The sequence below is a fragment of the Melanostigma gelatinosum genome (genome assembly GCF_949748355.1).
Source record: "Melanostigma gelatinosum genome assembly, chromosome: 20".
Lineage (NCBI taxonomy): Eukaryota > Metazoa > Chordata > Actinopteri > Perciformes > Zoarcidae > Melanostigma > Melanostigma gelatinosum.
This window is the reverse complement of record NC_136653.1, coordinates 17,955,507-17,979,808: the sequence shown is the minus strand read 5'-3', so window position 1 is coordinate 17,979,808 and position 24,302 is coordinate 17,955,507. Positions and strand designations below refer to the sequence as shown.

At 41.8% G+C, this 24,302-nt stretch overlaps 2 protein-coding genes across 3 annotated transcripts in view; one reads left to right on the top strand and one right to left on the bottom strand.

Moving 5' to 3' along the window:
• On the bottom strand, nt 1–5,402 carry nell3 (NELL (neural EGFL like) family member 3). The gene is made up of 4 exons (XM_079291992.1): nt 4,438–5,402; nt 3,311–3,870; nt 2,943–3,009; nt 1–2,801 (listed from the first exon to the last, which is right to left on the bottom strand). The coding sequence occupies exons 1-4, from the start codon at nt 5,069–5,071 to the stop codon at nt 1,270–1,272; spliced, it is 2,793 nt and encodes a 930-aa protein (XP_079148118.1). The 5' UTR covers nt 5,072–5,402; the 3' UTR covers nt 1–1,269.
• A 2,607-nt stretch (nt 5,403–8,009) lies between these two features.
• Nucleotides 8,010–24,302, top strand: part of apbb1ip (amyloid beta (A4) precursor protein-binding, family B, member 1 interacting protein) — a 38,787-nt gene continuing 22,494 nt past the window's right edge. For both annotated transcript variants that reach the window (XM_079292502.1, XM_079292501.1), the window contains exons 1-6: nt 8,010–8,252; nt 13,239–13,298; nt 13,811–13,898; nt 14,923–15,218; nt 16,597–16,674; nt 18,589–18,748. In XM_079292502.1, the coding sequence (XP_079148628.1) occupies nt 13,239–13,298; nt 13,811–13,898; nt 14,923–15,218; nt 16,597–16,674; nt 18,589–18,748 (682 nt within the window). In that variant the 5' untranslated portion in view covers nt 8,010–8,252. The remainder of the gene's footprint in view (nt 8,253–13,238; nt 13,299–13,810; nt 13,899–14,922; nt 15,219–16,596; nt 16,675–18,588; nt 18,749–24,302) is intronic.

The following is a 24,302-nucleotide window of genomic DNA, read 5'->3' as shown; positions in this document are numbered from 1 at the left end:
AAAGTCATTCTCTGGCTAAACATATGTACATTTTATTTGGTGTTGAAGAAGAGTGCATGCATTGACATGTGCAGGGAGCCCAAACACAGAAAACTAAAACTTAAATCACGAAACATAATGAAATGAGAATAAATCTGAAGAATTTCCGTGGCCGGCTTCGTTGCCAACTCCCTGAAACACTTAATTATGCCGAATGGTTTAGACAGAACACACACAGAGGCAATTATGAACGATATGCATGGGCAACTCCTCACAGGGAACCAGCATTCAGGCAAAAGAATAACAAAGTACGATGTTTGCACATTCCATCATACCATGTTAAACTATACGTGTGCAAATAAACGCGCTGCGTGTGCTAATGAATACCAACACTGCCTATTCAGCGCTTTTACCACATACACATATTTTTATGCTTTTCTCATGACTGACAAATATATATTCTATAGTGTAAATACAAAGTCACGTTTTATAAAAGGCAAATAAATATCATCAAGAACAACATCAAACACCAACTCCTGCTTGAGAGAGTTGACCTAGCATGTGTGTAGAGCGATGTCATTCGTCTGCAGAGCATTAAAGGGATCGTTTGACATTTTGGGCAATGCATGTAGACAGTTTATGGGGGGGGGGGGGGACTGTTGTTTTTGTCACACAAACACGCAACGTCTTTTCTCAGAACGTGAATATAGGTTGATTCTTCTCAGCTTTTTGCCAAAATGTGAAACTATTTTTAAATGCCTTGTGATATAATACAGAAAAAGTTTTTTACGTACGGTACAAAAGTTAAATATGTGCAGGAACAGAAGGATATACATATTAAACGACTCCTAGAAAGGTAGGCATGCCAATGTGTACATAAACACTCACACACACATTCACACACACACACACACATAACAAGCACCACTGCACATGTATGTACACACACACACACACACACACACACACACACATAACAAGCACCACTGCACATGTATGTACACACACACACACACACACACATCCCATGTAGAATTGGTCACTGCTCAACCAGCCGAAGTACTTCAAGAAAAAGCAGTACTTATGTTAATCATATCCAAAAGAGATTTCACAATAAAAGTCTAAACAGGTGATGAAACATACATTTAGAACAATAATATGACAAAATATGTGTAATAGATGAATAACATTGTTTTTCATCTGTCTTTATTTGGTAAATTGTTGAATCTGCTCTGCAATTCAATATTGTGCAAAACTGTCTTCTTGTTAACGATAAAAAGGCTTCTTGGATCACACTGCAACCCAGAGGATTGAAACGTTCGTGCCGCCCTCGTGTGTTATCTGGTTAACTCGCCCGCGGATGCAGTCCAGAGTTACATAGACCGCCGTACCGTTCTGGACCGGAAACGAGGCCCTCAGCCCGATGCTGGCCCACTCGCTCCCTTCCGGCATATGTCCAGACACCTGCTGAGTCACAGGACCCGCCTGCTTGCCCTGATCCCCCGCCCGCTGCAAAGTGAGTTTCACAATATTGCAGGAGTGTATCAGCTTCAGGTTGAGGGCGATGTTCGCCGTCCCTTTCTCGTGGAATATGAAGTTCTTCCGGCTGTTTGGCTCGCCGGAGCGGGCCAATCGAACCTGCGGCGTGTCGGCGCCGATCTGCTGGAACGACAGCGGCTTATTCCTGACCGCTCCAGAGGGCAGACCCGTCCTGGACACAGTAGCAGTCAGCGCCGACGACACCGCCGAGGGAATCCAGATGAGGCTCAGCACGCTGATCCCGGTGCTGTCCCCGAAGTAGCGGATGTTGCACTGGGACGGAGACGTGATCTCAAAGCTCAGCGTGTCGCCGCCGGCTACGCTCACGGCGCCAGAGAGGGTGATGGAGGTGTCCCTGTAGTTGACGCCCGTCTTGAAGGCTTGCATCGCCTCCTGGCCGGTACCGTTGCGGTTGGTGTAGGCAATGAGGGAGAAACCCTCTCGAATGCAGGTGTGGCCCATAGAGTAAAGCGCCTGTTGGAGGACGAACTTCACCACACCGCTCTCTGTGAAGCGCACGCCGCGGTTGTCGTGCGTTAGAATGATCATGTAAGGGTCGGACACTGAGGTAATGCGGAAAGTCGGGCGGTAGCTGGTCTGGTAGTGCGTCAACAGGGACATCTGAGCCGTCATAGCAACGGCACCGGTGTCATGCGACAACCAGAGCAGGCTGACTGAGGGGGCGGCGATATCGTAGAGGTGGAGATCCTTGCTCTCGTTGCAGTGTTGATTGGGGCTCTTCAGCCGCAGAGTGAAGGTGTGGTTGGGCTCCACCTCGACTCCACTGCTGACGCTGACACCCTGGAAGTACTTCCCATCCGGCTGTTCGATGCGAACACCACTGAGGTCCCAACCCTCCTCCTCCTGGCTCCCGTTGAGCCTCATCCCCACCTGGAGGAAGTTCCTGCAGCTGTGCTTTATCGCAAAGTTATGATCCAACCACACGAGGCCGTGCTCCAGGAACGTCACCTGCCCCGCCTCGTTGGACAGCAGATCGATTCTCTCTTTGCCTCGGATGTTAAGTTGAAGCCCGGGGAAGATGCGGCCGCCAGAAGACCTGGCGGATGGGACTCCCACACTGGCCCCCCAAGACTGGGAGAGTCGGCTCTCTGAAGGCTGGCCGCAGACTGAGTCAGCGATAGCTGTGCAGGGAGCAGAAACCGACTCCCCATCACAGTCAGAACAGGCCTGGCACTCCTGCAGCTCCTGGTTGAAGAAGTAGTCGGGACCACACAAGCCCATCACTGCTTCTCTCTCAGAAACCCCCAGACACCTGAACCCCCCTGTGCAGTCAAAGACCAGAGAGAATAGAGAAACCAAGGAGTAAAAAGATGTTTTCAAATTAAAATATGAAGAGGGAGATATTGTTTTTTCCCCACTGCCAACAATTAGGAGATGAATTGCTTTAACCATCGAAAACATACCTGGAGTATTAAGGCACTTCACTCGCTCTCCACAAATGTTTGGTACTTCAAGGCATTCATCTCTGTCCTGCAATTCATACAATAATCATTGTGAATACATTTATACAATAAGTATGAACATTTTCCCTCCAAATCAGCTGTTATTATGTTTGGGCATTGCTGCCACATGTGTGAAAACTGACTGATTCCACCACATCAAGCTTTAACTGTTAGCTGAAACCCATTCACACTTTAGTGAGCAGTGGGTTGGTTTTCACACATCACAGATAAGTACAGATAGCAGTCTCACCGTCATGCAAACAGACAGCAGTGTGTTTTAAATGAAGTGAAACGGGTGTGAAAAGATCAGTATTTTAAAAGGACAGTACCTGGCACATCCTGTCTGCAGTGGGAGAACATTGCGAGATCAGAAAGAAGCCCGGTGGACACATGGTGCACTTCTCACACTGAGGTGGGTCCCTCTGAAAATCACAGTACTCCTCCCCCACACAAGGTGAAGGGCAACCCAGCAGAGGTTGAGGAAAATGAGCCTCTCCGACGACATCCATCCCCTTCGAGTCGATGTCCATCTTGTGCACGGCGTAGGACTTCTGCAGGTGGCTGCGGGCCTGGCTCTGCAGACCCGCCAGGTGGCTCTCGAAGTAGCTCTGCAGCTCGCCCTGCAGGCCCTGGAAGGAGACCTGCTTGACGGTGTCCGACAGGAGGCCGTACTGGGCCTTCACCACGTCCATCTGGTCATACATGCGCCGCTGCTGGTCCAGGATCTCCCTCTGCTGGGACAGCAGCGCCTCCTGTTGGTCGGCGAGCTTCTGCTGCAGGTCGCGGATGACGATCTGCTGGGCGCGCAGGGCCTCCACCAGCTTCTCCTGCCCCTTCGCCAGCTGGAGGTGCAAGATGAGGGCATCTTCAGATGGAACTTCGTTCTCCCCTGAGGGGAAAATAATGCAAAATGAAATATGGGATCAGACAAGTTGTTGTTGTTAAAGACTGCAGTGGAGGAAGGGATTAAAAGAGATTAAGACTGCAGCGATAAAGTTTGAACACCCATTGACCCTGTTTTAAGTGCAATGAACGTTTCCTTTGTGGACCAACATCAGAGCACTCAACATTTTCTGGACAACTGACTCACAGACATGTTTCCAGTTCAGCTGCTCTAGCTGTGCAGATATAATTTAGGGCTGAATGTCAACAAGGTCTTCCTTTGCTTTTTGAGCTTAATCCCATTTTGCAGATCGCTGGTGGAAAAAGGTTGGTTAAAGCCAATAAAGGGTTACATGCATGGTTACATTACAGGCACACTGTTTCCAGAGCAAGTTAAGAATTCATCAACTTCTTTTGAAGCTTGTCACTCAACCAGAAATGTCTGGCAGCGGTTAGATTGGTGCACAATTGTGCACAAAGGGCACTTTGAAGAAGTTAATCAGCCTGAAAGCAACAGTTAAAATGTTAGATGACAATGATGATGATGATGATGATGATGATGGTAATAGCAGACCTGGCTTGATGTCACATGTGAGCTGGACACCCAAAGGTGCGCCGCCAAGTTCCGACGACGGATATCCAAGCTCCGGAAAATCTCCCAGAAACTGCGCGGCTCTGTCGGACAGATGGACCGGAGGAAGCTGGCTCGCGCTCTCCTGTGAACTGCACCCCTCTCCCACACAAGACTTCGCGCGAGCTCTTGGCCGTATCCTCAGCGGCAGCCTGCACTCGATCCCCCTACAGTCTCGGGTGTCATTAGCGGGCTGAGAATGTTTCACAACAGGGGCGCAGTCCGCATCGGTGCATCCTGCAGGTACAACTTCTGGCGCTCTCATCCGCGCGCCGCCGCCGTCGCTGTGCCACACGCGAAGCGGCTTGACGGCGGGGTAAGCGTCCGGCGCTGCTCTTGGAGAGCTCGAGTGTGCATGGTGCTGGCTGGCGACGATCTGCGCCGCTCTCCCTTGCGTCGTCGGGTTGAACTGCCGCGGCGGTCTGGAGGATCTGCTCCCCGGGCAGTGCGCTCCGGTGCACGGTCTTGGATCGCCGGTTTCCACGCGGTAGCAGTACGGCCCCCGGCAGATCTCTGCCACAGCTTGCAGTGAGAACCAAGGCAACAGCAGCAACAGCACTGGTGTTACTAAAAACATTTTTTTTGCGTCAGATATATTTAAATCTCTGCCTGCAAAAAAGAAACAGAAAATGCGAGTTGAGCTTTTGATCACCAAATCTGGGAAAATCTCCAAACTGTTCTTTGATTGAACTAAAACAGATCCTGAAAGTCCATCACGGATCTTCTCCTTTCAAATGAAACGAAGCACAAACTTGACATGAGAGACTCTTGATGTGCACTTCTTCACAGAGCATTACCTTCAGCTCCAGGGTGAGACTGTCAGTACGGAGTAAAACCACCAGACTCACGCACTGGCTCTCTCCATGGCCGAGCCACTCTGAGGGCGCACTGCAACACAATGTCAGTATGTGGCATTCCTAAGACTTAATTAGCATCAGGTTTCCCCGGCCACGAATTAACCCTTCACCTTCCCCGCGCTCCTCGCAGGACATTGCGTGTGAAAGAAAGCAGAATGAAACGTTTTTTCTAAAATGAAATATTTGCTCGAATTTTCATGTTAAAAGAAAACAAACAAACAAAGACTTCCCTGTGACCCTATGGCCATCCACGTTGGGGAAAAAAAGTGGCAGAATGTTGAGACAGCTGCTGGTCTTCAACCCAGTGTCCTTCCGGTTAGACTGGCCTTGTCAACACCTCTTTACAGACGGAGCCAACGGAGGGCAATCTTTTGTTGAAGGGACAGAAGTCAGGAATGTGAGACCCACAGCTGCTTTTTGAAGCCTCTCATTTCAGTGCTTCCCGCACAACAACATGTCCAGACGGAGGTGGCCTGAGGCTGGTGTGTGGTGGGAAGTTTGTAGTTTGGCAGATTCTGATGTAATTTTCTGTTTTGATGATTTCAAAGTCAGGCAAGTATGGAAGCTCATTGTTGCCACGAAAGAGGAAAAAACTATGTAAAAAATAAGACATTATAATAAAGTTATTTAACTTAATAATTCAAAAAATAACTTATTACCACCACATTCTGACTTCTGACAAATTTCTTACCTGGTTTCTCATAATGTCAACATTCTTTTGGAATTTTGGCTTGGCCTCCAACATTTGTTATGTTGACTTAATACATTTGATTTACTATCTCACAATTGTTTTAGTGCCTGTTGACTTAATATTTCATCATTTTTAAATACATAAATTAGACTTATTGTCTAATGTTTACTTTTTAGTGACCAATCATCAAAAGAAGATCTCTTTCAAAAAACAACAAAAGTCCACTGATGCGCCATTTAAATTGGGTTCAGTTCAGAAGTCTGTTGTCCGTGTACGATTAATGAATTAAATAATTAATGAATCTTATTTTCCAGTCCAAAATCAATCAGTGTTCATCACGCTGCCTCTCGCTTGCTCTGGAAATAAAAACATGTCCCTTCCTGGTGCTTCACCTGCTCCCTTTATCCTTAATGTGTTACCTCAACAAGTGCTCAATCTGGTGCTTAGTGCCCCTTGTGTCTACAAAAATAATAAATAATTAAAATTAAATAATCAAACTAAAGAATTATCTCCTACAATCCGTCTTGTCAACCAGTTTTCTGGTGTACCCATGCAGAGGGGATGAGCCAAAGTAAGTGGTGCAGGTAGCATGAGCTGCACTACACCCACTGACTGTTTAATACAGCAGAGCACAAACAGAGGGCACCACAACACTCCCAATGCATCGCGTTTCACATCCTCATTGTGACAGTTTGTCCTCTGCAGTACCTTTGACGAATGCCCACTGGTTTTCATTATCACCCCCCTTTTCTCTCGGAGCATGCACAACATCTGCGTTAAAAAAGAACAATCCTCTTTGTCTTGACTCCGTGCCGAGATGTATGAGCTGCAGCATGCACGTTGTTCAAAACACATGATCGGTACACACTCTGCTGGACTACCTTCAGTGACTGAACACTGGCAGCAAAGATACAACAAAGTAGAAAAACCCTCTCTCTCTCTTTGCTGCCGGGGTGCTCGTGTTCAGGAGATGCTTGGAGCTAATGGGAGGCTGCATACGGTGTCATCTGTTTGTCAACCCCTGAGAGAGGAAATGAGGGTGGTTGGGACACATGCCTGTACCCGGAGTGTTTGTTCAATACATCACGAGTCACGAAAGGCTCTTGGACGCTTTCAAGGATACTTTACTTCATAAACAGATTAAAGAGTTGAAAATGAGGCGAGAGACGGGGCAGCGCTGTTCTTCTAAGCATCGTTTTAACATTCCTCGCCACTTTCTGACCTTTTCCACATATTTTGACGTCTCTGTCGGCTGAAGAGGGATTCAAAAAAAAAGAAGTGAAATGTAGTTTATTTTTATTTCAAGGCCTCCCAGGTTGACTCAAGGAGAAATGCAAATAAACAGAGCTATCTGTATCTGCCTGGTCAGATAAGAGCCAGAGGCTATTCATAGCTTGACAGCTTGGCTCTGCTTGGTTCCCCCCCTGAAGATAAGTGAGCTTGTTGCACCACACCAGTGTCTGAACTCCTTCCTGATTTTAAGAGACGAAAAATAGCTCGAATGTACTTTTGTACGCCTTAGTCTCGGGGCTCGACGGCTGTGCAGCAACTTCAAAGCATATGGATGTGTCTAAAGGTGATGCTGTGTGTTTCATAAGAATTTAGATCACAGGAGCTCAGCTGGAGTCCGGTGCTCACCGCTGTGACGTGCAGTATTACTGTCTAAAGACCTGCAGTAAATCAGCTTCAGTGCGGTGAATTATTAACCGAGGCCGTCACATTCCTCCTGCTGAATCAGCCGTTCTCTCGATCCCTTCGAGACCTCGCTTCTATGTTGTTTTCTTTCTTCCGAACACTCCACCATCCACTCAAGTGCTTGTCAATCAGCAGCCGTGATTGGAAGTCACAGCAAACTCCACTGCAGTTTTCTCCCACTCTGTCCTCGAATGAAAAAAAGTTGCATGAATACAGTGCAGATAGGAGAGGACTGTTGAGTGGGGCGGCCCGGCGTTGCCCAGACAAGACTGTTGTGAAAGTGTTGGGCTTTTATTGAAGGAATGCAGTGGCAGGTCTCGACCTGAACTTCCGCATTGAGCAGGAAGAAGTCAACAGTCAAGAGAGACAGATGCGATCCACATCAACACACCCTGATCTGCCTGTATGTGACTGTTTTTTCTGGTGCTTTATTGGAGAATACAACGCTGAGGTGGAACTGAGGTCCATGAAGCTTGAAACTAACTGGTGAAACAAGGATTAACACATTTGAAAAGGTGAGTCGCACCTCTGCTAAAGTAGATGTTGTACCTTCAGTTAACGGTGAACACATAGCTGCTTTCCTCTGAGCGCGTTCGTGACTTTGACTGTGAATCTTTGTTCTTTTTATCTGTCAAATTAAATCATTTTTTCTCCTCCAGCTGGAAGGATAACACAGATAAAGTTCATAATACAGACAAAAAAAATGTAGCCAGACAAATTTTGTAATTTTAAAACCTCCTCGACACAGACTTTTAAAAGTTGTCAAATTATAACAGTACAAGACGTGTATTGTCCCCCAGCATGTTGTACTCATGAGATAAGGCTTTAATGAGCTTTCTGTCCAGCGATGAGGCCGTCATTACGCTATTCTAACATAAAGGAACGGGTGGTCATATGTGCTCTTTCCGACTGGGTGGACCCGACTCTAATTCCAGACTGCTGTATGACTCAGTGACCACATGAAACTGATCCCCGCTTGGTCTCTTGTTTTAAAGCTAATAGTGCTGTCACCGATGACAGGGACATTTAGTACATTTGGCTCTCTGAGATGAGATGAATTACTGATAAGCTGTGTATCATTGCCAGCGTCTGCTGGAGTGAAAACCTTTCTAGCTGACAGTTTTCTGCTTTTCACTGCTGTCGAGCCAGAAAACGTTGCAATATAGGGAGGTTCCACAGACGGTCCGATGACTCATGTGCAGAGGGGATTTCATGTATGAAAAAAAAAAGATTTTTTAAAGATAACCTTAGTGGAAATTAGTGTCCATGTTTGATTTCCACAAAAGCCCAGACTCCCTTCTTCAGCACACATAGATACGATCTGGTGTGTTATGAAATGTCCGTTATGATTCTTCTTTTTTTCTGCCCTCCAGCTCTCTCTTTCTGCGGCCCTATTGCCTCCTTTACAGTCGAGCAAGTCCACTTCTGTAAACACGGCAGCTCAAGTACAGATATTTGAGTCGAGTGAGAAACTTGAGTTCGACGTGTGTGCATTTATAAAATAAGATTTGAGATTATTTAGGAATGTGGAAGTCGCTTGCATGCTATATTTCTTTGACTTATTATTTCTTTGGATCCCAGCCGTAGAGTGGTGTGTTTTCACAATGCATTGTGGAGGTTTGACGCGGCGCCAGATTCCATGCTCAAGTGTTTCCAGCAATATTCATAAATGCTGACGAATCGCATATTTCCAGAGCGGAAAGAAAGTAGAAATGGTTCAAAGAAACAGCGACATACGTTTATGGTTGTCTTCCTTCAGGCTGCAGCATCGGCCACAATATGAAGGAGCACAAATACAAACATTGTTTTACAGTAAATGCAGATATTGACGGGAAATGAAATGATCCCATTACTCTCTCCATCTCACTTTACACTTCTGTCTACACTTGTCATCAGTTTGTCCGAATAAAATTGTAAACTCAGCTCACTTCCGAGCACTTTATGCGTCAGTCAGGCTTTTGTCAGATAGCGTTAGTCACGCCAACGTTTCCCTTCCTAACGTGAAGCTTCTCCAATATTGCTGATAAAAACCTTTTGCATGATTTCACAACAGATCCACGTCACCTCCGATATCTGCAGCCAGTTCTTTTATTCGCGGTCTTAAAGTTAGGAAAGAAACCCTGTTCACTTTCTTGCTGAAGGTTCGATAAGATTGATACCGCTCAAAATATGAAGCTGAAGCCAGGAGACAGTAAGCTTAGCTTAGCTTAGCTTAGCTTAGCGTAACCATAAAGACTGAAAACAGGGGGAACAGCTAGCCTCTAAAGCTAATTAACACTGACTTATGTTTTGTTTGTTTAATTCTTTCGGCTGATTCATGTTTGAACAGAGCCAGGCTAATATTTATGCTAAGCTAAGCTAATCACCTATTAGACCTAGCTTCACATTCTACATTCCACAGACATATGAAAGTGGTATCAATCTTCTCCTATGACTCTCAGCAGAAAAATGAATAGGGCTACCCTTATTTCTCAGTAAAACAACTAGCCTCTACCGTTGACACTATTTTAAGGCTAACACCTTTTCTGTGGTTCTACTTCCTTTGTGTTTTGTTTGCAATTTCACACCTACGAATGAAAAAAAAGTGTAGGCTACCAGGGCTACTTTCTTAAGTTTAATGTTGACGTGTGAAGTGAGACACGAATACAATCGTGCATTTAAGTGATTATAAACATCACATGAATGTGTTTTGCCTCCATCAGCAGACGCCGGTTTGTTTCTGAGATCTGAGCATTTCTCCACTCTCTCTGACTTCTCTTTACGGTGTGAGAGCTCTTGTGCATTTGGCCTCTGAAAGCAGCTGACCTTACTGACGCTAATATTTTCCTTGTGTGACTTTAAAAATGCACATTGGAAGCGGCATCAGACGCTCCCAGTGTTTACGTGTTCTGCGTGGCTGTTTGTGAGCAAAGAGCTGACTTGGACCAAAACTGTGGTCGCTGCAGTGAGATCTGCAGAGAGCTGCAGATTTTTTATCTGCAGAGTGTTTTATTTTTAAGTCTGCAATCACTTAAATTTATGTTTGGTTGAGCCATGATGCAGAATATCACATGCAAGTTGTGTTTTCAGACCCTAAAAATGTGGCGCAGTGTGAGTGAAAGGAAACAGCATTGAGGTTGCAGGTGGCAGCTCGTGTCGCCATTTCCAACACGATTTCAACATCGCAAGTGGCAGGAAGTTCACCCTGTACCACTTCCTCCTGGGGCGTAAACCAGTCTTGCTAAAAGGGTGGAGGAGTGGGTCACGTGGGACATATTGTCTGACACTCAAAGAAGTTAAGTCATGATGGAAAATACTTTGTGTGCAACGGTGTCAAAACCAGAGAGCTTTTACAAGTCTTTATCTGTTATCTGCACAAAACCATTTGCGGTCTCGGATACGGTTCGTCTTCGTCGAGCTTCCAACCATACAAGCACGCGCCATCTGTTAGATGTTGGAACAATGTTGATCCATTTCACATTCAAATGAGAAACATCACGTCACAGCACTGTCTGAACTCTTGCCTGGAACACAATCAATCACTCTTGTCTCCTCCGCAGTGCGGCTGAGGGGTTCGCCTCGACTCTCTCGCTTTGCTTTTGATTAAAACTCTGCAAATGTTTTCTTTCTTTCTTTCTTTTTTCTTTTTTCTTGTTGGCTCTAAAAGTGTAATGAACAGATTCCAAACTGACGAGTGAAAACGGCAGCGAGTTACACTTCGTTGGAGATAATATTTTCATATCTAATGAACCGTGACGGCAGAAATAAAAGTGAAGACCGGAGGTTAATGCAAACATTACACTGAGGGAGAGTAAATGTCAGTGGTTGAGTTCAACCAATACGATTCAGAGTTGGTGGAGCTTTTTTTTTTGTTGAGTGGCAAACAGCACACGAACAGAGATAAAACAAAGTGTGTAGCTGCGCTGAGGTCTGAGACGTGCAGTGGTCAAAGTCCATTTATTATTACCTTAACTTGAACCACACCAACCCTTCACCTACCCAGCTATTTCTTATTCAAATGTAATGACTGTCGTCTTACAGCTTAACACAACCACGTTTGATCTTTATGCTTCTGTGCTGCACAATGAGTAAAGCCACACTAAGATATCTAGGTTAGCCGGTGAGCCCATAAAAATAAAGACAGCAATTATGTCTCGAATGAACAAAAAGCAGTTTGTTTTCTTCTTGTTTCGTTCTAAGCTTTATACAAAGTATTTCAATGTATTATACAACAACAACAACAACTGTGTTTGCCTTTGCTGACATCTTTGTGCCTCATCATGCGGCCCAGAATCAGACAGTCACGAAATGTATTTGTTTCACGCACAGGGACACAAATTCTCCATTTTTTTCATGTCGCTCAGCACAAAACCAACGCCGATGAAAAGTCAATAAGGATCCTTTTTCGTGGTGGACGCACAAATTAAACGCGTCCACTTTACTGTGCAACGGTCAGAGTGTCGAAGTATTACATCGATGGACCAGTTAAGGTGGGCAGCAGGGGAGGTGGATGGGTCCATCAAACACAGGACCGTCAACCACGAGCTCGATGTTCGACACTGTGTCCCAAAGTGTTCGTGCGGTCTTCTAAAACCTATTTACGTGGTTTTGTGGCCTCAATCTAACTTTTGTTTTGTTGCGTAATGTTGTCCCTGACACCCATTAACACCCACAGAGCCACAGGCAGAAAGCGAGCCTTTAGTGTGTAACCAGGCTGGTTCAGCAGTTACAGCAGCAGCCACACTTAATGTTGAATTGTCCTTAATCAGATTAATGTACAGGCTCTGTAGTCACTGTTGGGTTTACAGGACCATTAACATGCAGTGGAGGTGCACAGCAGCATGTTACAGTTCTGGATTTAGTGAAGTTAAAACCCCATCAAAGCACCACTGTGACTGCATGAACTGCCACTGACCCGTCCCACTGCTGGTCATGTTCCACTGTAAGAAAACAGGGACTCTGTTTTGACTGCACATTCTAGCCCATCATAACATTTGCTCTGAGGAAATGTGGATTCAAATAACACAAAGTGAGAGACGGCATACTGTACACAATTACAGATGTCAAGTGAGTCTTCGGGAGTTGTTGTCGTGGGCTATTTCACGACTTTCAGACTGAAATGATTAGCTGTATCGGGGTTCAAGGAGCCGCACTCTATCCGAGCAGAGAATGAAGTCGCTCTCCCTCTGTGAATGTTGGTATCTGAGCTTCTCCGTTCTTTGTTGACATGGCTGGGCCTTTTAGTGCATGTTATCGCATGTTATCGTGCCCTACTGGACATGTGTATCAACGAACGTTTCATTTCACCAAGCAGATTAGAGTTACCTCTTCATTCCACACATTCATTCACTGCCATTCATATGACAACCAAGTCCAATCAATGGAGATGTTTTGCGTCCTTGCAGCACCGATCAACAACAATGACGCACACGGTGTCCCAACAGTTTATGTCACATGGTGGAAAAGTTAACATGTGGGAGTATTTATTTGTGTCTGACACTTTTGTTGTTGCTTTTAAACAGATGGACGACATCGACGCCATGTTCAGTGACCTGCTGGGGGAGATGGACCTCCTCACTCAGGTAAACTAAGACAGTTTGTCATGACAACTATGGCCGTACAGTTTTATTCCAGCACTTCACTCCACATCTTCGGGGTTTCGTTTTGCACTAATTGGTAGATAAGAACTACCAGTATACAGGGCTTTACACTCCAACAGGCTAGTTTGAACAGTCCCGTAGGAACTTACCTTTTTGTGTCAGTAAATAAAAGGTCAAATGGCATGAACCAGCCAGAGATTACACATTTGTGTCTCGGTGAAAACCCCTGCTGATGACTTTGATGTTGTTTTTAACCCACCAGTCATTTTAAATCACTTCCATTTGGCCAGACGGGCTGAATGAAACACAGAGAAGCTCTGTTTGGTGTAATACCTAAAAACAGATGTAACATTAGACATGTAAACATCAAACATCATCACTTTCTTACATACTGTTTGGGGATAGTTTATGTTTCAGAATGTGTTGTGGATGAATGTACAGAAATGATATCAACGCTCTTATAAACACGCTGCCTTGTTCATTCTTCCCTGCAGAGTCTCGGACAGGAAACAGTCCCTCCTGCGTCTCTCCCCAGCACCTACGACAACGTCAACCTATCCATCGGCTACACTGACCTCAATGGTGACTTCACATTTTGTCCGTCAAGCGTGTGGAAATACTACTAATTACTCAGTGTTTGCCTTTGGCTCGTATGGGCTGTAAAACAAGCAGGTTAATGTTAAAGCCAGGTTGCAGAATGTTGGCATTAGCGCTCTCATTGAACTCTTCCTTTCACAGTTGTTTTTTTTAGTGTCAACTTCAGTCTTGTCACATCAGCACTTCACCACACATTACTCTAAGCTACGAGGACAAACCTTCATGAATCTCAACCGAACGACAATCAATCACAAAATAAATCATTTTCCTAACAAGACTGAAAAGCAGCTCTCAGCCGTGCTTTGAGCTAAATGCTAACGTCAGAATGCTAATCTGCCCATAATGACAATCTTAACATGCTAATGTTTAGCGAGTACTGTTTGCCATGTTTACCATTTAGCAAAGTACAGTACAAAGTACAGTGTTGGACATGTCATTCGTTTTACAGCCATTTTGGTCATAATAAATTGTTAACCTGCGTATGGGGATCACCAAAGTCATTTTGATTCATCTTGAGGAGGAAATGAAATGCCCCCAAATTTCCTAACAATCCATCCAATAGTTGAGACCTTTCACTCTGATATGATGGCAAATATCAACCTCATGGTGGCGCTATGGCGGGAAAGTCAGGGGGAACACCAAAATCGGTAGGATGCATCTTCTGGGGACCACGAATGAAGACTAGAGGAGATGAACGAGGAATGAAATGAAAGAAATGCTTTAATTTTATCGATTTCTTTTATCTGCAAGGGCCCATGTATACTATTAAACATAAATGTTACCATTTGATGCATTGCACCAGATAATTTCGTTGTTATTATGAAACTAAGAGGAACTCTTGAGAAAATGAAAGTTCTCAATGTTGAAAGAAACAGCTCATGTCATTTAAAAAAAGGAACCGAGGTATCCTCTATATGACAACATGTCAAATATGTGTCTCTTCGCTTTAATATACTTACTGTTCTTGGGTCAGTTCTTAACAAATAAACAGACTTTCCTCTAACACCAGAGTCCCTCAATGAACTCGAGGACACCGATCTGGATGCGCTCATGGCTGATTTGATGGCTGATCTCAATGAGTCGGAAGAGAAACTTGCAGCACAAATAGAAGATCTGAAGGTGAAGTCACCGCCCCCGTCAGACCTGCCGCCACCACCGCCCAAGGGCCTGAGCATCCGTCCGGCCTCCTCCTTGCCTTCCCCAACATCACCAGCGAGCAGCACCAGCAGCAACGTTAGCACACCGGCCTCCTCCGCCGCCTCCCCTTTACCACCTCCGCCCCCTCAGGCTGCAAAGCCCACAAAGGTGAGTCAGCCAGTGTGCCGATCGTAAGATGAGAGCAGCATCTCTGCAAATATCTTTTAAGCTCTCTGCTACTGGGAACTGGTCCAAAATTAAAGAAGTGAGAGCTTTAACTAAGGCCTGTCAGAGTGATGGAGAGTTTATTTTGGTTTCCAGGAAAAAGCCACAATGCTGTTAGGCTCTTAAAATCTAAGATCCAACGACAGAGACATGAAGCAGAAAGAGACAATGATAATGTCACAATCTATGACCACGAGAACGCACTTCCTGAGCCGTGCGTGAAAAGACAGTATGACAACAAAAGCATGGCTAGTCCCCAGCATATGAATTTCTAGTGATTCCTTTTTGTCTTTGTGGAACTGGGAAGAGTGGTGTTGCTCTTATAACAGTTGGACGGTGAGATCATGGCGAAGTTGTTCCTGGACGGACGCATCTGTTACAGTTACAGAGACTCGTGAGTCTGTCTGGAACAGATCAAACGCAGACAGACATGAGGCAGAAAAGAGTAACAGGTATTACTTTAGCAGCGCTTGTTACCTCATCCTTCCGAGGTGAAAACACCAGCTGTGCTGAGGCAGAGAGCGTGTCATTGTTGAAGAGGTACAAGTTCATTAGAACTGCACTGTAGGCAGGATTCTAATGTAAAAACACGTTGAGTTATCAGGCAGAGTAAAGGGTATCCCTGATAATTGAGATTTAGTAGATTAGATCTAATGGCCCACATGAAATTCTTCAATGCACGCTTCACATATGAGAAGTTATGGAATTCAAATGAAACACTGCAGCTCCTGAGCAGCACTTAATACGCTGCATCCACAGAGATGAACTCAGCAGTCACATATTTTCCCCTCGTTTACCTTTAGCTCCATCTTTTAAGCAACAGATACACATTTTTGGGGGATAAACTTCTTTGCTTTTAGAGTGAGATGAGAATATTGATACCACTATCATGTATGTACCGGTACAGTGAATATGGAGCTACAGCCAGTAGAAGAAAAACAGAAAAGTTACTTTTTTGTATTGGATTAAACAACAGATATAGATATAGCAAATTGATTGCTGAACTTTAGATGGGAGGGTCGACATATTTTGTTTATTTTGGAAAGAGTCATGTTACCTGTTTCCCCATGTTCAGTCTTTATGCTAAGCTAAGCTAACCGGCTGCATGGTCCATAATTTACACATCTGGTCTTCATTTAATCATCTCTGTCGCCCAGATCTCACACTAGTTTTATTGTGCTGTTTACAGTTTGCTGATATCAAAGATGATTTCTTGCTGTGCATTTTCCAAAGTATAACAAGCTTCAACACAATGATTATTGTGGTATGTATATATATCCCACTTACACCAGTAAGTAAACATTATATTCTTTGTCTGTAGGAGGAAATCGAGGCGCAGATGAAAGCAGACAAAATCAAGCTGGCTCTTGAGAAGCTGAAGGAAGCTAAAGTGAAAAAGGTAAGACGAGACGACTGAGGAGTCCTCCTCTGATCTCCCATCCACTGGCAACAGTAAACTTTAAAGGCGCTGTGAATTAAGGCTACATGGACATCACTGTAAAAGACGTAATGTTCAAAGATAGGACGGCTCTTTCTCTTCCTTTGGCGGAGACATCAATCACAGTAATGGACGACTTAACTTTCATCCAGCCAACTTCCTGCAGGACATGCACGGCTTCCCCTCTTCGGAGGATATGTGGACACTTTCTCATCTTCAAAGCAGTCAACAAAAGCAAAGACATGTGGTTTTGCATGCAAAGCTTCACAGCAGGATGTGCAATTTTACGCAGAACCAAACGTAGGTTTTGTGCCAATTGCATAAAGTTTTATAATAGATAATAGTCTGATGATATGACGGCCAATTTCTACACCCATGTCTTGGCTGACAAGTCTTATAATTTACGTGTGTGGCTGCAATAACAGTCTTATAGGTTAGCAATTATAAATTCTGAGAAAAATCTGAAGAAAACCAGCAGAAAACAGCTCCTCCAAATTGGTGTGTGTGTGTGTGTGTGTGTGTGTGTGGATGCTGAGGAAAAACAGACTACTAGCCACTTTCACAGGAACATCTGTCCCAGGGTTGTTAGGCGCAGAAGAGCAAGGTGCACTCTCAGTGGTTTCAGCACAACCGTCTGTGGGCAGTTTCGAGTTTCATGCTTTTGACACGGACCATGTATTTTAAAGATACCCGCCTCGCATGAGGAAGAACCGTAAGAGGAAAAATAATTTGATATCCAGTGACATTTCATTCAACCGTGTGCCGAACCCATTGTTTTCCAAAGGTCGGGACCGAGGAGCGTGTGATCTAACGCGCTGAATCCTCTGGTGACAGCATCTCTGAGTCCCACATTTTTCATGACACAAGCTCAGCGACCGGCTGACCTGGGTTCTGTGAAAGTCCTCAGCTTCCCAAAAGCTGGATTTGTTTCAGATGAGAGGAAGTGTGAAGCCATATGAGCCTGTGAGGAAAGCAGTGCGCCGCTCCAGAGCAGAATTAATCTGGGGGGGGGGGGGGCGAGGAGGTGCTAAGACTGCAAAAAGGAGACGAATACAATGGGGAGGAAATTACTAAAAAAGACAAAGAGGGTGAACAGAATAGAGAGACAGGAGTGCTGATGCTCCAACTCTACTAGTAGAACTAACATTAGGAAACAGAAACAGCCATTTACTGCACATGGCCGGTAATTAAACGGGATAATAAAAAAGCTGCATGTGCTTATCACACTTTAGACACACCTGCCTCTGTCCACAACGTGTTTTAACTTCACTCTGTCATGCAGGTGACGCAGAAAAAAAACATTTTAGAACCAAAAAACTGACATTTTTATAAATGCACTTTATTGCTGAGAGTTTGATGGAAAGATAGATATTACTTTCATATCTGTCCATTATATGTGAACCTAAAGCCAGAAGACTGTCACAGGAGCCGGAGTATCTTCACCTGTATGTTTTATTTGCAAGTTACATGAAATTTAAAAGCAGTTTAGGCTTAAAACTAGTTAAAGAAATTAAATAAACATGCATCTTTTTAAAAGAATGTAAGGATCCATTAGTCAACGTCAAAGGTAAGATAAGCCAATGACTATTGGGTAGATAGCAGCAAGTTTCCAGCAGGTGTGCACCTGAACTGAACCAACTTCAACCATGAGCTACCCCAGTCAGACCCATTACCGACAGGTAACATGGGCGCTCATGCAACAAACATTTGCTTGATGGAAGTTGTATATAAGTTATATCATATAACTGATAACTGAATTTAGATTGAATCTGGTCATCAATGAATTGAGTTATTTCATTCACAATGTAAATGAGGACGGTTTGCCTTCTGAAATGAATCATTTATTTATAATAAAGTTGTATTTGTTTCGGACAGTTGGTGGTGAAGGTGCTGATGAATGACGGCAGCGCAAAGACTCTGATGGTGGACGAGAGGCAGACCGTGAGAGAAGTTCTGGACAACATGTTCGAGAAGACTCACTGTGACTGCAATGTGGACTGGAGCCTGTGTGAGACCAACCCGGAGCTACAACTTGGTGAGTTACTGCGATATAGAATCCAGTTTACTGTACCTATGGTTGATGCTGCACAGACGGAACTGTTGTAAAATGTGAAAGATGTTACACATGTTAAAATATGAAAAATAATTGAATTGTGTAGCTATTTTCTCTTAGCTGTAGAACTTAAAACTCATATTTCAATTCATCCTAATATCTAAAGGAACATCAGTAGGTGTCGTGTTATCAGAAGACACAGCCACAAAAAGCTGTTTGTCGTCAGCATAGAAATATATTTGGAAGTGTTGTAACGTGGGAGGGACGGATGGTAAACGAAGACATGCTATACTATGACTTTTTTATGACTTTTTTCGACATGCTATACTATGACTTTTTTCGACATGCTATACTGTGACTTTTTTCGACATGCTATACTGTGACTTTTTCATGACTTTTTTCGACATGCTATACTATGACTTTTTTCGACATGCTATACTGTGACTTTTTCATGACTTTTTTCGACATGCTATACTATGACTTTTTTCGACATGCTATACTGTGACTTTTTCATGACTTTTTTCGACATGCTATACTATGACTTTTTTCGACATGCTATACTGTGACTTTTTCATGACTTTTTTCGACATGCTATCCTGTGACTTTTTCATGACTTTTTTCGACATGCTATACTGTGACTTTTTCATGACTTTTTTCGACATGCTACACTATGACTTTTTTCGACATGCTATACTGTGACTTTTTCATGACTTTTTTCGACATGCTATACTGTGACTTTTTCATGACTTTTTTCGACATGTTATACTGTGACTTTTTCATGACTTTTTTCGACATGCTATACTGTGACTTTTTCATGACTTTTTTCGACATGCTATACTATGACTTTTTTCGACATGCTATACTATGATTTATTTATTACTTTTTTCGACATGCTATACTATGACTTTTTCATGACTTTTTTCGACATGCTATACTATGACTTTTTTCGACATGCTATACTATGACTTTTTTCGACATGCTATACTATGACTTTTTTCGACATGCTATACTATGATTTATTTATTACTTTTTTCGACATGCTATACTATGACTTTTTTCGACATGCTATACTATGACTTTTTTCGACATGCTATACTATGACTTTTTTCGACATGCTATACTATGTATTATTTATTACTTTTTTCGACATGCTATACTGTGACTTTTTCATGACTTTTTTCGACATGCTATACTATGAATTTTTTCGACATGCTATACTATGACTTTTTTCGACATGCTATACTATGACTTTTTCATGACTTTTTTCGACATGCTATACTATGACTTTTTTCGACATGCTATACTATGACTTTTTTCGACATGCTATACTATGACTTTTTCATGACTTTTTTCGACATGCTATACTGTGACTTTTTTATGACTTTTTTCAACATTGACTTTTTTTGACACGCTATACTATGATTTATTTATTACTTTTTTCGACATGCTATACTATGACTTTTTTCGACATGTTATACTATGACTTTTTTCGACATGCTATACTGTGACTTTTTTCGACATGTTATACTATGACTTTTTCATGACTTTTTTCGACATGCTATACTATGACTTTTTTCGACATGCTATACTATGACTTTTTTCGACATGCTATTCTATGACTTTTTTCGACATGCTATACTATGACTTTTTCATGACTTTTTTCGACATGCTATACTATGACTTTTTTCGACATGCTATACTGTGACTTTTTCATGACTTTTTTTCGATATGCTATACTATGACTTTTTTCGACATGCTATACTGTGACTTTTTCCGACACGTTATACTATGACTTTTTTCGACATGCTATACTATGACTTTTTTCGACATGCTATACTGTGACTTTTTCATGACTTTTTTCGACATGCTATACTGTGACTTTTTCATGCCTTTTTTCGACATGCTATACTATGACTTTTTTCGACATGCTATACTGTGACTTTTTCATGACTTTTTTCGACATGCTATACTATGACTTTTTTCGACATGCTATACTATGACTTTTTTCGACATGCTATACTATGACTTTTTTCGACATGCTATACTGTGACTTTTTCATGACTTTTTTCGACATGCTATACTGTGACTTTTTCATGACTTTTTTCGACATGCTATACTATGACTTTTTTCGACATGCTATACTATGACTTTTTTCGACATGCTATACTGTGACTTTTTCATGACTTTTTTCGACATGCTATACTATGACTTTTTTCGACATGCTATACTGTGACTTTTTCATGCCTTTTTTCGACATGCTATACTATGACTTTTTTCGACATGCTATACTATGACTTTTTTCGACATGCTATACTGTGACTTTTTCATGACTTTTTTCGACATGCTATACTGTGACTTTTTCATGACTTTTTTCGACATGCTATACTATGACTTTTTTCGACATGCTATACTGTGACTTTTTCATGCCTTTTTTCGACATGCTATACTATGACTTTTTTCGACATGCTATACTGTGACTTTTTCATGACTTTTTTCGACATGCTATACTGTGACTTTTTCATGCCTTTTTTCGACATGCTATACTATGACTTTTTTCGACATGCTATACTGTGACTTTTTCATGACTTTTTTCGACATGCTATACTATGACTTTTTTCGACATGCTATACTATGACTTTTTTCGACATGCTATACTATGACTTTTTTCGACATGCTATACTGTGACTTTTTCATGACTTTTTTCGACATGCTATACTGTGACTTTTTCATGACTTTTTTCGACATGCTATACTATGACTTTTTTCGACATGCTATACTATGACTTTTTTCGACATGCTATACTGTGACTTTTTCATGACTTTTTTCGACATGCTATACTATGACTTTTTTCGACATGCTATACTGTGACTTTTTCATGCCTTTTTTCGACATGCTATACTATGACTTTTTTCGACATGCTATACTGTGACTTTTTCATGACTTTTTTCGACATGCTATACTATGACTTTTTCGACATGCTATACTATGACTTTTTCGACATGCTATACTGTGACTTTTTCATGACTTTTTTCGACATGCTATACTATGACTTTTTTCGACATGCTATACTGTGACTTTTTCATGACTTTTTTCGACATGCTATACTATGACTTTTTTCGACATGCTATACTGTGACTTTTTCATGACTTTTTTCGACATGCTATACTGTGACTTTTTCATGACTTTTTTCGACATGCTATACTGTGACTTTTTCATGACTTTTTTCGACATGCTATACTGTGACTTTTTCATGACTTTTTTCGACATGCTACACTATGACTTTTTTCGACATGCTATACTGTGACTTTTTCATGACTTTTTTCGACATGCTATACTGTGACTTTTTCATGACTTTTTTCGACATGCTATACTGTGACTTTTTCATGACTTTTTCGACATGCTATACTATGACTTTTTTCGACATGTTATACTATGACTTTTTTCGACATGTTATACTATGACTTTTTCATGACTTTTTTCGACATGCTATACTATGACTTTTTCGACATGTTATACTGTGACTTTTTCATGACTTTTTTCGACATGCTATACTATGACTTTTTTCGACATGCTATACTATGACTTTTTTCGACATGCTATACTATGACTTTTTTCGACATGCTATACTGTGACTTTTTCATGGCTTTTTTCGACATGCTATACTATGACTTTTTTCGACATGCTATACTGTGACTTTTTCATGACTTTTTTCGACATGCTATACTATGACTTTATTCGACATGCTATACTATGACTTTTTTCGACATGCTATACTGTGACTTTTTCATGACTTTTTTCGACATGCTATACTATGACTTTTTTCGACATGCTATACTATGACTTTTTCGACATGCTATGCTATGACTTTTTTCGACATGCTATACTATGACTTTTTCATGACTTTTTTCGACATGCTATACTATGACTTTTTTCGACATGCTATACTATGACTTTTTTCGACATGCTATACTGTGACTTTTTTCGACATGTTATACTATGACTTTTTCGACATGCTATACTGTGACTTTTTCATGACTTTTTTCGACATGCTATACTGTGACTTTTTTCGACATGCTATACTATGACTTTTTTCGACATGCTATACTATGACTTTTTTCGACATGCTATACTATGACTTTTTTCGACATGCTATACTATGACTTTTTTCGACATGCTATACTATGACTTTTTTCGACATGTTATACTATGACTTTTTCGACATGCTATACTGTGACTTTTTCATGACTTTTTCGACATGCTATACTATGACTTTTTTCGACATGCTATACTATGACTTTTTTCGACATGCTATACTGTGACTTTTTCATGACTTTTTTCGACATGCTATACTGTGACTTTTTCATGACTTTTTTCGACATGCTATACTATGACTTTTTTCGACATGCTATACTATGACTTTTTTCGACATGCTATACTATGATTTATTTATTACTTTTTTCGACATGCTATACTATGACTTTTTCATGACTTTTTTCGACATGCTATACTATGACTTTTTTCGACATGCTATACTATGACTTTTTTCGACATGCTATACTATGACTTTTTTCGACATGCTATACTATGTATTATTTATTACTTTTTTCGACATGCTATACTGTGACTTTTTCATGACTTTTTTCGACATGCTATACTATGACTTTTTTCGACATGCTATACTATGATTTATTTATTACTTTTTTCGACATGCTATACTATGACTTTTTCATGAATTTTTTCGACATGCTATACTATGACTTTTTTCGACATGCTATACTATGACTTTTTCATGACTTTTTTCGACATGCTATACTATGACTTTTTTCGACATGCTATACTATGACTTTTTTCGACATGCTATACTATGACTTTTTCATGACTTTTTTCGACATGCTATACTGTGACGTTTTTATGACTTTTTTCAACATGCTATACATTGACTTTTTTTGACACGCTATACTATGATTTATTTATTACTTTTTTCGACATGCTATACTATGACTTTTTTCGACATGCTATACTATGACTTTTTTCGACATGCTATACTATGACTTTTTTCGACATGCTATACTGTGACTTTTTTCGACATGTTATACGATGACTTTTTTCGACATGCTATACTATGACTTTTTTCGACATGTTATACTATGACTTTTTTCGACATGCTATACTATGACTTTTTTCGACATGTTATACGATGACTTTTTTCGACATGCTATACTGTGACTTTTTTCGACATGTTATACTATGACTTTTTCATGACTTTTTTCGACATGCTATACTATGACTTTTTTCGACATGCTATACTATGACTTTTTTCGACATGCTATACTATGACTTTTTTCGACATGCTATACTATGACTTTTTTCGACATGCTATACTGTGACTTTTTCATGCCTTTTTTCGACATGCTATACTATGACTTTTTTCGACATGCTATACTGTGACTTTTTCATGACTTTTTTCGACATGCTATACTATGACTTTTTTCGACATGCTATACTATGACTTTTTCGACATGCTATTCTATGACTT

Bases quoted from the DNA above. Each gene is read 5' to 3' on its own strand.
- nell3 (XM_079291992.1), bottom strand. From the start codon at position 5,071: ATGTTTTTAGTAACACCAGTGCTGTTGCTGCTGTTGCCTTGGTTCTCA. The intron at 3,871-4,437 runs GTCTGCTATTAC...TTTTCCCCTCAG, and splicing joins CACATGTGACATCAAGCCAG to GGGAGAACGAAGTTCCATCT. The intron at 3,010-3,310 runs GTACTGTCCTTT...TATGAATTGCAG, and splicing joins CTGCAGACAGGATGTGCCAG to GACAGAGATGAATGCCTTGA.